Below are 13,144 nucleotides of genomic sequence, written 5' to 3' on the forward strand. Positions count from 1 at the left end.
CACCCTAATTAGTTTATCTTCTTCATTTGGGGTGAGGTCAGAAGTTATGATAACTGGAAGAGTTTCAAATTCAGCTAGATATGCATACTTTAGATGTGGTGGAAGTGGTTTAAGTTCAAGTCTTGGTGCCTTAACAGTGGAAGGGGTTAAATGTGACCTCGATGGTTCTAAAGGCTCTAAAAGAGGTAAAATATTCAAAGGATACGGTGCCAATGCTTCCAAGGCAACTACCTCTTCCATGAGTGCATCTTCTTCATCAAACTCATCTTGAGATTGACTCAAAACAGTTTGTAATGGTTCATTAGATTGTGCCTGCAAGAACTTAGAGAAAACAAGCGAATCAAGCACATCAATGGCATAACAATCAAGAGATGAAGAAGGATGTGAAAGAGACTCAAACACTTTGAATTGAACGGTCTCTCCTAGCACTGTCATAGTGAGGAGTCCATTTTGCACATCAATGATGGTCTTGGCCGTGGCCATAAACGGTCTCCCAAGCAAAATAGGCAACTCTCGGTCATGTATAGGAGCTTCTTCCATGTCCAACACTACAAAATCCGCAGGCAAGATTAGTTTATCAATTTGAACTAGAATATCCTCTACTATACCTCTTGGATATTTCACGGATCTGTCCGCAAGTTGTAATGAGATGGTGGTGGCTTTCAATTCCCCCAAACCTAGTTGAAGGTACACCGAATAAGGCATTAAGTTGATGCTAGCACCTAAGTCAAGCATCGTCTTCTCTACCTTCTTGTCCCCTATGGTGATGTTGATAGAAAAACTTCCTGGATCCTTGAGCTTTGGTGGAAGTTTTCTTTGCAACACGGCACTTACATTCTCGGACACCACTACTTTCTCATGTGGTCCATACTTCCTTTTGTAGTTGTTTAACTCTTTGAAGAACTTCCCATAAGCTGGCATGTTCCTAATGACATCAAGCAAAGGTAAGTTAACATTCACCTTACTTAGAATATCAAAAATCTCCTTAAATGACTTATCCTGCTTGCTCTTGGCAAGTCTTCCAAGGAATGGTATTGGTGGAGTGTAAGGTTTCTCGGCCTTGTGAAGATTTGGTGCTTCAAACGAGGAAGTAGCATGGCTTGGTTCCTCATTTGGTTTCTCATTTTCTCCTTGAGTAACCCCTGCATTCACATGATCAGATTCATTAGTAACTTCATTACCAACTCTATTATTGATAACCTTACCACTTTTAAGTGTAGTGATTGCTTTGGCTTGCTCTTGGTTCCTTTGGAGTATCACGGGTTGGCTTGGAAACTTTCCAACCTCTCTTTGGCTCAAGGCATCTGCAATCTGCCCCAATTGTGTCTCCATTTTGGTTAGAGCCGCCGAATGTTGTTGGAGAGTGCTATTGGTGGTTTGTTGGAATTGCAAGGTATTTTGGGCTAACAATTTAACCGTATCCTCAAGAGTATGTTTTGGTTGGAAGTTTTGGAATTGATTGTTGTTCTTCCACGAAAGATTGGGATGATCTCTCCAACTTGGGTTATATGTATTGGAATACACATCATTCCTTGGCCTTTGATTGTAAGAATTCATGAGGTTCACTTGCTCTTGGACATACTCGGGGTAAGCCTCCCTAGATGGACATTGATGAGTAAGGTGGCTTGGTATGTTGCAAATGGCACACACTTCACTTGCTTTTGGCACCATGTTGAGCACGGATTCAAGCTTCTTTTCTAGGTTAGCTACCTGCAAAGAAAGATCATGATTAGAGCTTGTTTCATATACTCCAACTCTCTTACCCCTTACATCTTTGTGTTGAGCATTAGATCCCAACATCTCATAAATGTTATATGACTCTTGAGCATTCTTTTTCTTCAAAGCTCCACCTGCTGCATTATCAACAGTTGATTGACATGTTTGGGTTAGTCCATCATAGAAAATTTGCATTTGTAAGTGAAGAGGTAACCCATGGTGTGGACATTGCAACAAAAGGCCTTTAAAGCGCTCCCAACACTCATTGAAAGGTTCTCCATCATCTTGTTTGAAGTTGAAGATTTGTCCCCTTAATGTGGCTGTCTTTTGAGTGGAAAAGAACTTTTCCAAAAACTTCTTAGCCACGGCATCCCATGTGGTGAATGAACCAGGTACTAGAGTCATTAACCAACCCTTGGCCCTATCTTTCAAGGTGTAAGGGAACACTCTTATCCTCAGATTTGCTTCACTTACTCCCTGTAAAGGTAACCCACTCACAACATTGTAAAATTCTTTAATATGAGCTAAAGGATCTTCATTAGGTAAGCCATAAAAAGAAGGAAACATATGGAAATGTGAAGATTTAAGATCATAGTTTCTAGCTTCTGTGGGCAGCAAGATGCATGAAGGTGAATTTGGTATGATTGGTTGAGCAAAATCCTCCAAAGCTCGAAGATCATCTTGGTTGCCCGCCATCTCTTCTTCTCTTTCCCAATTAAAGTGCTCAGATCCTTCACTTGTTGGACTAGACGGTTTCCCTTCCTCTTCTTCACGGACAATGGAGGAACTTGTTGGCACAAAGCTTTCCAAAGTGTTGCCCTTTAACCGTTCAATTCTTTGGCCTAATTCAGCAAGTCTATTTGACATATACTACCTGAAACAAGATAAAACAAGTTTGAATAAAAATCAGAAATCTATTTAAAATGAAAAGAACAAGGTTTAATATCAAAACAAGCAATTATAAGGGACTGAAATCAGTCCCCGGCAACGGCGCCATTTTGGTTGATGCTTTCCTTCTTCGTGCTAGAATATGTTTAGTATAATGGCACAAGTAATGGTGTCGAATCCACAGGGACTAATTGGACCTATACAACTACTTGTTTTGCAAGAACTCTATAAGAGAAATAAAACTAATCAACTTAGGCAGATTTGTTGTTGTAACTTGAAAGCACAAGAAAATGAAGTAGACACAAATAAATGAATCAACAATTAATAAAATGAGATAGCACAAATGGAGATGAAGCTAGGGATTCGGTTTCACCATTGCTAAGCCAAGTCCATGCTTGTTAAGTCAGATTATACTCATCCATCTACCTATTTCTTGGGTTTGTTTCACTTAGATATGATCAACCATATGATGTGTGGATTTGATCAAATGTTCCTAATCATGAACCTAAGTGTGATGTGCAACTTTGGTCCCTAATCAAGAACATGATACGCACAAGAAACTTTCATAAAACCAAAGGAAACACTCGGCAGGTTGTTTGCAAAGCATTCCCTTCATTAATTCACATATCCACCAAGAGTATGCATGATGTGTGCTTTACTCTTGACTAAACAACCTGTGGTTAAATCAAATGGTGATCAAACATTAAAATCAACACACAAAGTCACAATTAAATCAGAGAATGAAACAAGAAATAGATGGATCAACTGAGCATTCTGAAATAACTACATGGCAATCTTGCAAGGCTACATCGAATCCCTAGAAAGAGATTAGTTACACTTCATGTTTATAGGATGTTTGATATAAAAATATACAACATGAATGAACATAGAATTAAGGAGAAAGAACCCTTGAAGCAAAACTGATGTCGAAATCCCTTAAGAGTTGCCTTCGGTGTGGTGCTCCAAGTGTGTTGTAATTGAAGGTGGAGCGGCTAAGGTTGAATGGTTTCTGCGAATGGGAGAGTGGATGGAATGAAGCCGAGAAGAAGTTGTGTAGAAATGGAAGGGGATTCACGGCAATGAGGGAAGATTGGATGTGTTTGTGGTATCTTGTGTATGAAAATGAGATGTGTTTAGGTAATGGGAATGCAAGGGTATTTATAGGAGGAGTGGAGGTGTATATGGCTGTTTGTTTAAGGTGTTTGTGTGGAGGAATGATGGAAAAACAGCTAGGACAACATGTGAAAGCTGGAATTGCATGTGAAGATGCTGGAATTTCAATGTGAAGTGCACGACATGGGTGTTTTGGTGCATGTGTTGGCTGTTTTGTTTGTTGGTTAAAGCTTGTGTTTGCATGTGAATGTTGTTTGTGTGAAGTGTGTGTGAATGCATGTGGATTAAAGAGTGAATGGTGGCTGAAATAATGATGGAAAACAGCTAGGAGAAGTATGGAATGCATGTGAAATGTAAAGGGAAAAGCTGGAAATGGCTAGGAAGGTCACGGCATAGACTTCTTTGGTGCAGAAATGGGTGTTGTTTGCATGTGAATTGAAGTTAGGGTGAATGATGATGAATGGATGTGGATTAAAGAATGAATGGTGGTGTAATGATGAAGTGTGATGGCTGAAAATGGCAAGGGAAATGCATGTGTTTGCACGGCAAAGAGGGAATGTTGGTGTTTTTGTGTTGGTTTGAATGGTTTAATTAATGGGAGTGCATGTTTGAATGATTAAAGTGCATGTGGGTGAATATGTGGCTGATTTATGAAAGGAATGCATGTGTTGATGAAGTGGAATGACAACTAGGTTATGAGAGGAATGCATGTGATGCATGGCAAGGTTTTAGAATGGGCTTAAAATAGGGTTGTTTTTTATGGAATGGATGGTTCTTTGCATGGCTATAAGGGAGAGAATAAGAGAGAATGGGCTAGGCCCTTTGTTGTATGTCCTAAATTGCATAAATGGCCTTCAATTTCGTCCATCCTTTTGGCTCCATGGATAAGCTATCCAATCCATGCCCAAAAATGCTCCAAATAGCCTCAAAATGCACTTTCTTGCTCCCTAAGCCCTTAGAACCTGAAAACACACAAAAGAAGCATAAAGAACTAAAATAACTAAAGAAACATAACGTAAATGTACGAGAACAAGCCATTTAAGTCGCATGAATATGCTCCTATCATAAAGTCCAAAAAAGCAATAAACGTTTTCGCTTCTTCAAGGCCTAGGCCCGACTAAGAGTTAACAGTCGGCGACCTCAGAAGCGAGGGGGCAATGTTTGGGCCCAAAATATTATTGTTTGGCCGAGCAGCAGGATGTGCTCAGCCCAAGGTGATGATAAATACTATGGGCCGAATAATAACTCCCGGGCAAGTTGGCAGGGTCGACCAAATCCTATCCCAAGTAGTCCGGATGAATAAAAAAGGTCGAGGAAGTCCTAGTATGACCAGGATTCTCGACCAGCAAGGAATGGAGTCCCGAAAAGAAGGAAAATTCAGAATCCCAGTAGGAGTAGGTTTGTTCGAGTTAGAGGTGAAATAGGACAAGGACTCCCAATCCAAATCAGAATTGGTTTCAAGGAATGGGGCACTATAAATACAAGAGATCATACAACAGAAAAACCCCTTCAAATCAGCATACAATTGCCCTGCGCAAAACCTCTCAAACACCTTGAGATTTTTCCTTTTCTTTTTCCTGCCGACACACCTTCAGTTTGGATAAACAGCACTGTGGAAGCACCCGGCGAGCACCTTCAGTTTGGATAAACAGCACTGCTGCTGCAGAATCAGCCGATCAAGACGCATCTTCAGTTTGGATAAACAGCATTGCGTCGAGGTCGACCGGTTATCTATCTAAGTCTCGGCCGAAAGGGGTTTTCGAACCTTTATTGGCAGAGGTCACCTTGCTAGCCTTCTCGGCATAGTCAGGTGTTACGAATTGCATTGCTCGGCGTGCTGGACGCCGAGTGGTTTTATGATTGGATACTCGCAAGTAAGTTTCAGGGTTCGGCATATCGACGGCCGAACTATGTTCACCATCAAGACATACATCACGTTCGAGTACCTGTGCCCATATAGTTTGGTCTCGATTCGACGTGCTTATACTCTTACGAATATAATCACAGTGACCGAATCTGGCTCGGACGATTTGTGAACTCCGCAGAATTAGCAGCCTTGTCTTCAGGCTGTAGAACCCAGAGACCGAGAGTGTTCATTCCTCGGTCGCAATCGCAAGATAGAGAAGTCAGCGACGCGCTCAAAGCTACATCAACAAATTTTACTCCTCGGCCAAGCTCGGCCGACGAGTTGGCACGCCCCGCATTCGACCGAAGGACGTAGTTAGCTTATTAGTTACTCGGCCTGCGCGCCACGTAGGTTTTGTAATTTTTAGGGTCAACAGTTAGAGTCGCAACATATATAAAATGTTAAGGGCTTATTGGTGAAAAATGGCGGTATTACACTCTAAAGTATGTCAAGTAACTTAAGTTGACGAAAAATTGGATAAAATAGCTTTGAATATAATAGTAGGGATGAAATTAGCAATTTTTAATGAATTTAGGGACTTATTTTACCGAAAAAATAATTTAGGGACCTAATTTTCACTAAGGTGATAATTTAACGACTCGGCACTTCAACCTTGTTTTTAATGAAATAATTGTACCTGTTTTCCATCAGGTAAAATATGGCATAATATGCGCCAATTTTTTTCCTCAGTGGGAAAATTTTGCTTGATGGAGTTTATAGCCTATCAAAATTTTTTGTCGCCTAAAGTCTCTAAAAAAACCCAAACGTTGACCACTTTTGTCCGATCAAATTTTTCATTTCGTCGAGTAAAGTTACTTTGCCCGCCAAAATTTGGTTCGTCAAACAAATGATAATTTATAGTAATGCAACTAAATGGTAACTCGTTTCTATATTTAATGGTGACTAAAGTCCTATCATGGTGGCAACAATTTGTGTCAGTCAATGCCCAGGTTGCTCAGCCCCATGGGCTACAAAATCTTGGCCCACCCAAATGGACAACACCGCCTTCTGGTAGGCTGAAAATCAATTCGATGGTGTTTGGAGTGGGGAGAACAAATTGGGAGGAGTAAGCATCATTGTGAGAGACGACACAGGGTTCTTTGTGGCGGCTGCCTGTCGGAACTTTCATAATGTCTCATCCCCTCTTCACGCGGAAGCTTTAGAAGCCAGGGAGTGTGGTTTGGGCCGCCACAAAGGGTTTTAAAAATCTATTAATAATTAAAGGTGATTCTCTTTAGATTGTGAAAACGTTAGCAAATCTTTCCCCTAACCAGTCATCAATTGGCCAGTTAGTGGAGGATACAAAGGCTTTTCTTCCACCAATAAATGAAGATTTGTGTTCCCATATTCGTCACCAAGCCAACTATAGCCCATTGATGAGTCCATATTATACCATATATTTGACCCTATTTTTTTGTTATAGTTTATTGATCATTTTGGTAGAATTTTGATACTTATATATTTTCATGTAGAGCATTCAACTTCCTCTGGAGCAAAAAGTGATCAAACGGATCAATTTTGGAGTGATTCAAATTGGAAGATATTCGTGAGCCTTTCAAGATGATTGTATCAAAATTCCAAATTTTTCTACCAAGCCATTTGACCGTGGCAAAGAAAAGAAGGTCCAGCGAGCAGTTTTTCTAGATTGATGTTTCTGAATGTTTTGGGCATTTTGAAAGTCAAGATGGCATATTTTGAGGATAATTCCTTCTAAGGATTTTTTCAAGACAACTTATGCTTTCAAAAGAGACCATTTGGGACCAAATCTGAGATGGTTTGGTTGGTCAAAAGTCTGATTTTCTGAGAAATCCGAATTTCAATTTAAATAGGAAACCTTTTATTTCCTAGTTATCTTATTCTATTATGTTTCCTAGTTTTTAGAAGACCTTTTCTAGGAAGGATTTTATTTTCTAGTAGTATAAATAAGGCTATTTAGCCATTAGTGTAGGGAGGCATCAATTTGGAGAACTTAGCTAGGCTTTGACAATTTGTATTTCAAGGTGCTTTCTATCCTATTTCTATTTCAATAAAATTCATTTTGTTTTATGGTTGTTCATAAGTAATTTCCGTTTTCTAGGATGATGCCTTGAGCCTTCGCATGAATATGTACCATTATTATGTTTAAACTGTCTCTATATCTTAATGCTTAGCTACCATTAGAATTGTTTAGATAAGTAATCGGTTGCAATTCGGTCGGAATACCACCAGAAGATTGAGTATTGCTTCTTGTGAATGATAGTTGTAATTTCACCTAGGGCGAATGCCACATCTTATGGGTTGCATGGTTTTTTAAAGGGTTTTCACAAAGCGTAATGAGTCATGCATGTTTATATTTAATCTGAATGCCACAGACAGATTGCATGTTTAATATACATTATAGCTTGAATGTCACAGTAGAATATGCATCAAGAAAACCTAACCTTCAAAGTGCATGTGTAAGTCATAAGTAATTGGTAAAACTACGTGCGATTATTAAGATGACGGCGGAACCCTAAGCTTTTACAATTTTGTTTTTAAAACATTTTCTTTTGTTTTCTTTACTTTGCTAATTCCTTTAATCATTTTAATTAAATTCGTTTTTATTATTTTTAAATTCAAAATCAACTATTTCCAATCTTTGTTTTCAAATTATTAACTAAGATTTTGGTTTTGCACAAATTATTCATTCAATCCCTATGGAAACGACCTTGCTACAACCGACTATACTACAACTACACTGTACTTTTGCATGTATTTTTAAGTGTTTTTATTCGTTGCCAAGCCAACATTGTAGCCCATCGCCTAGCTCGGTTCAGTTTTTCCATTGGCAGCCACTGCGAATGGCTATCAAGCCCTCCTAACTTCATTTTGGATCTTCTAATTGAGGATTGCTTGTAAATGATCTCTCTATCTACTTGTAATCTTTGATGTACAACCTCAAAATTTATGTGTATATCTAACCCTTTCACCGGCTTACATGATCGTACACTTTGCACTGACATCTAATACTAACTCGGAGAATCATATCCAATGGTGTAGGCAAACACAATCGAAATTTTTTTACTGTAGTGGCTACCCTAGTGGAATTCACACAAACCCAAGGGGTTGATTTTTTTAATCGGCAAACCCCCAACAAAATGAACAAACTAGACGAAGGCTTCAATGAGATATAAAAATGTCACTTATTTTTTATTTTTTATTTATACAAACAATAGCGTTAGTAGGTCAAATCGTTAGTTATTTAGGGAGAATAGAATCAATGGAAATCAAACTCGCACTATGATGCATTAGCATTACTTTTATATTTTATATAAAAGTAAATAGTAAAATTTAATTGTTGGAACCACATGGAGTATTTAATTACAAATAAATATGTGAGGTCATGTGGCTCATCAAAAGGAGTTTGGATACTTACCTGCCAATTCTGTTGGAGATGCTCTAAAATTATAAAGTCTAGAGTTTTTTCACAAAACTAATGATGCCAAGACATGAAAATTGCAAGAATTCTCTTCGAATCACTCTTTGAAAATTACATGAGTTGGACTTAAAACTTTTCATGTACGATAGTACAAGTGCAAAAAAATATTTTTAAATCGTAATACAATGTATCAGTGTGTCCGACAATCCCTTCATGAAACTATACCCGTCATGTGTATCACATTGATTTGTCAATGACTTTAGATCATTCTTTTCCTTCGTCCCAAGACTCCAAACTATCAGCAAGTAGGAATAATATTTTATGTCAATCATGACCAGTAGTACTTTCTTACTTTAACTATAATGTATTCCAAACATGTGTAAATGCTAAGATATAGCTTTCTGGGTGATGCCTGTACTAGAGAGATTATCTATTTAAATTATATTTTGTCCATCATATGATGCGTCGGTTGATGATTGAATTTTTTAAAATAATTTAAATAAAATATCCAATCATATACCACTACATAATGTGATTTACAGATTATCTATTTAAATTATATTTTGTCCACCACATGATGAAATGGTTGATAGTTGAATTTGTTTTTAAATAATTTAAATAAAATATCTAACAATCAACTGTTACATAATGTGATTCACAAATTATCTATTTAAATTATATTTTGTCTACCAAAGGCAGTTGATGCTTGAATTTTTATTAATAATTTAAATAAAAAAATCCAACTATTGACCATTATATAATGTAATTTACAAAATATGGTTTGAAAAAAAAAAAAAGCACTCTTAGCATTTTTCCGTAAATAAAGCAAGTTACAGGCAACAGCATGACCTTTAATCTTCCTTGATAGAGACAACAGCTTCTACCACATAAATCGTGTACCACATACATACCAACCTTTCCATGCAGATAAAGTCATGCGTCTGTACTACTGTCCTTTCACAAATTAACATCTCTTCTTCATCATCAAGCTTCTGTTTTCTTGGAGCTCAAGTGATGCACTGCTGTGCCATATTATACGTATATATAATGCATGCAAAAACTAGAATTATTGTACAGCCTGACACAGATCATTCGGGCCAAAAAACTTAAAAAAACCACATCGAATTCCCTTGTCAATTAGTTTCGACAAGCACTTTAATAATGTCCAAAAAAAATGAACATGTAGTTTCCATGAAGAAGGAGCTGTCCGTGACGAAAGTTACCAAAAGAGGAGATGGACAAGCAAGCGGAGGAGACCAAGACCAACCTGCAGAAATCACCACCATGGAGCAAACTTCAGAAGTGAGAGTTACAATCCATGAGGAGGCAATAATAACTAGTTGGGGGAAGAAACTAAAAAAACTGAAGGATGCATTGGCAGAAGCAGCTCAAAAGCAAAATGCCGAACCAAAGATCCAAAAGGTTCCCTTCTTGCTCCGTGATCGCAAAAATTTCGACAACTACTACGAGCCAAGGGTAGTAGCACTCGGTCCTTACCACCATGGTAAACGAAAGTACGAGCAGGCAGAGAAAGTCAAGCTTCAATTGGCAGCACACTTCATCACAGATAGCCATCATGACCAGACTAATTACGGTGAAACTTTACTCAAGATGGTTGAGGACAAGATCAAGGAGCTAAGGGAGTGCTATGATGAAGAAGCAACAAAGGACTACGGTGACGAGGTACTCGCGTGGATGCTGTTCGTTGATGGGTGTTCGATGTTGGAATTCATATACAAATATGACAATTTGGAAGATATTAACATCAAGAGAGACCGAGTGGCATTTGCAGAACAGGACATGCTCTTGCTAGAGAATCAACTCCCCTATCGACTCCTCAAGTGGCTCTTCGACAAGAGCAAAATACGTGAGAAATTTAATAACTCAATCGAGGCTTTTGTCAAGATGCATGGTGGGGAACCAAAAGTTAATGCCACGGAAAGAGAGCCACTTCATCTTCTTGACCTTCTTCGGACAAGAATGGTACGTCCACCTAGCCTGAGTTCAAAACCAGGATGTACTCAACTTCTTGACTGTCTTTGGAAAAGAAGGGCAGGACGTCCACGTACAGAACCAGGAATCCATTCATTTCGCAACGTACAAGAGCTTCAGGCAGCCGGGATCTATTTTAGGCCTAGTGATGAAAACTCATTGAGGGCCATATCTTTTAAGCCTTGGTTTCAATGCTGTGGATTCCTTAATCTTCCTAAAATAAAAGTTGACGACTCGATGGGGCCTAAGTTCATGAACATGATAGCCTACGAAATGTGTCCTGATTTCCAGAATGATTTCGAGGTCACCTCTTACATAGGCTTCCTCGATTCGCTCATTGATCATCCAGACGATGTGAAGCACTTGAGGAAAAAGCTCATAGTTCAAAACTTGCTTGGGAGTGATGAGGAGGTGGCTCGACTCTTCAACGAGATAGGCACTGACTTGGTCCCTAACAATTCGATTTACCGCAATGTTACAGCACAGATAGAAGATCACTACAAAACCAAGTGGAAGACATGGATGACTCAATTCTTTCATGACCATTTCAGTAGTCCCTGGACTATCTTTGCTTTCTTTGGTGTTCTATTAGGACTCGGCTTGAGCGGTGCCCAGACGTGGTATGCAATATTTTCCAATCCCTCTCCATGTGATGCCGTATGCAAGTACCTGAAAACACACCCCGGCTGAGTGATTCAGGTACATGTCAACTCTTCTGCATCTTTCATGTGGTTATATTATAGTATTCCCAATTACCGTTACCTCTGCAGTTTGTCACAAGTCATAGTTTCTCAACGCTCCTCTTTCCATTTGATATTCCACTGTACGCAAGTGTGACCACTAAAATAAGTGAATTGTATTTTTGTTGTTATTGTGTGGAAATAAATGAATTAAAATGTACGTGTGCGGTTTGTTCTAACTGTATTGGCCGAAACTTCTTTCAGATTGCATTTGTAGGTTGTAATTTTTTAGACCTTTTTTTTTTTTTTTTTTTTTTTTGTTATGCCTTTGAAACTCCATTTCAATCTTACTTTGTTATCCAGAACTTAAATTTCATCACTTTATTCCCTGAAATTCAATTTTCATTTTCCTTTGTCATTTTTCATCAATTCTGTTAATAATTCTGATAGTACTCTAACATGACATGAGCGGGGTCGACTTACCTACTTGTATGTCTGCCACACCATTGCCAAGTCACTTAAAAACTATTTAAAAAGCTGCTAACGTGGGCTACAGAGGTTCTTATTCCCCTTCCGTTCCAGAGATTTTTCATTGTAATAAGAACATAAGGTAGTACATCATGTATTACCATACAAATGTTAGATATATGTATTAAAAAATTAATAACTTAAAAAATAAATTTTCCACTACTTTTATAAAATCATGTGGTGTACCATCCGTGTTCCGATCACAAGAAAAATTTCTCCTTCCCCGCTCTTCACCCTACCACCATAGAACCCACAACAACCACACTCAATGCATTTTTAGGGAACTTAAATTTCAATCTTACTTTGTAATCTGGAACTTAAATTTCACTACGTTATCTCCTGAAATTCAAATTTCGTTTTCCTTTGCATTTTCTGCCAATTCTCTCAATAATTTTATTAGTACTCTGAAATAACATAGGGCCAATTTACCTACTTGTATGTCTACCACATCATTGCCAAGTCACTTAAAAACTATTTAAAAAGCTGCTGACTTGGGCTACAGAGGTTCTTATTCCCCTTCCGTTCTCTACACTACCACCATAGAACCCATAACAACCCCACGCAACGCATGTTCAGGGAACCTGTGTGATGGATAATCCTTTTCATTATTTGGAACTAGCATTTGCCTATTCATTTTGTGTGGATGGACACATGTTTTTTAGAAAAATGGGAAGGAGAGAAAAGGGAGAGAGAGAACGTGGGGGAACTGTGAGGTTTTTGTTTTTTGTTTTTTTTTTTTTAATTTTAAATATTAGATATATTTTAACATCACCTATAGGTGGGACTTCAATAAAAAAAAAAATTTGGACCTGTGAAATTATATTATTGCCCATCATCTTTTTTTTTTTTTTTTTTTTTTTTTGTGTGTGTGATAGACTAAATAGTATTTTCACCCTCTTTTGGTTGACAAAGAGGGTTTTATTA

At 38.2% G+C, this 13,144-nt stretch overlaps 1 protein-coding gene and 1 non-coding gene across 2 annotated transcripts; both read left to right on the forward strand.

Annotated features, from left to right (window-relative positions):
- The first annotated feature begins 1,927 nt into the window (after window positions 1–1,927).
- On the forward strand, window positions 1,928–2,038 carry LOC137746353 (small nucleolar RNA R71). The gene has a single exon (XR_011069824.1). It is a non-coding gene; the product is annotated as a small nucleolar RNA R71 (small nucleolar RNA).
- An 8,143-nt stretch (window positions 2,039–10,181) lies between these two features.
- LOC137744656 (UPF0481 protein At3g47200-like) lies at window positions 10,182–11,931 on the forward strand. The gene has a single exon (XM_068484427.1). The coding sequence runs from the start codon at window positions 10,182–10,184 to the stop codon at window positions 11,700–11,702; it is 1,521 nt and encodes a 506-aa protein (XP_068340528.1). The 3' UTR covers window positions 11,703–11,931.
- Window positions 11,932–13,144: the final 1,213 nt, after the last annotated feature.

Source organism: Pyrus communis, chromosome 9 (assembly GCF_963583255.1).
Source record: "Pyrus communis chromosome 9, drPyrComm1.1, whole genome shotgun sequence".
NCBI lineage: Eukaryota > Viridiplantae > Streptophyta > Magnoliopsida > Rosales > Rosaceae > Pyrus > Pyrus communis.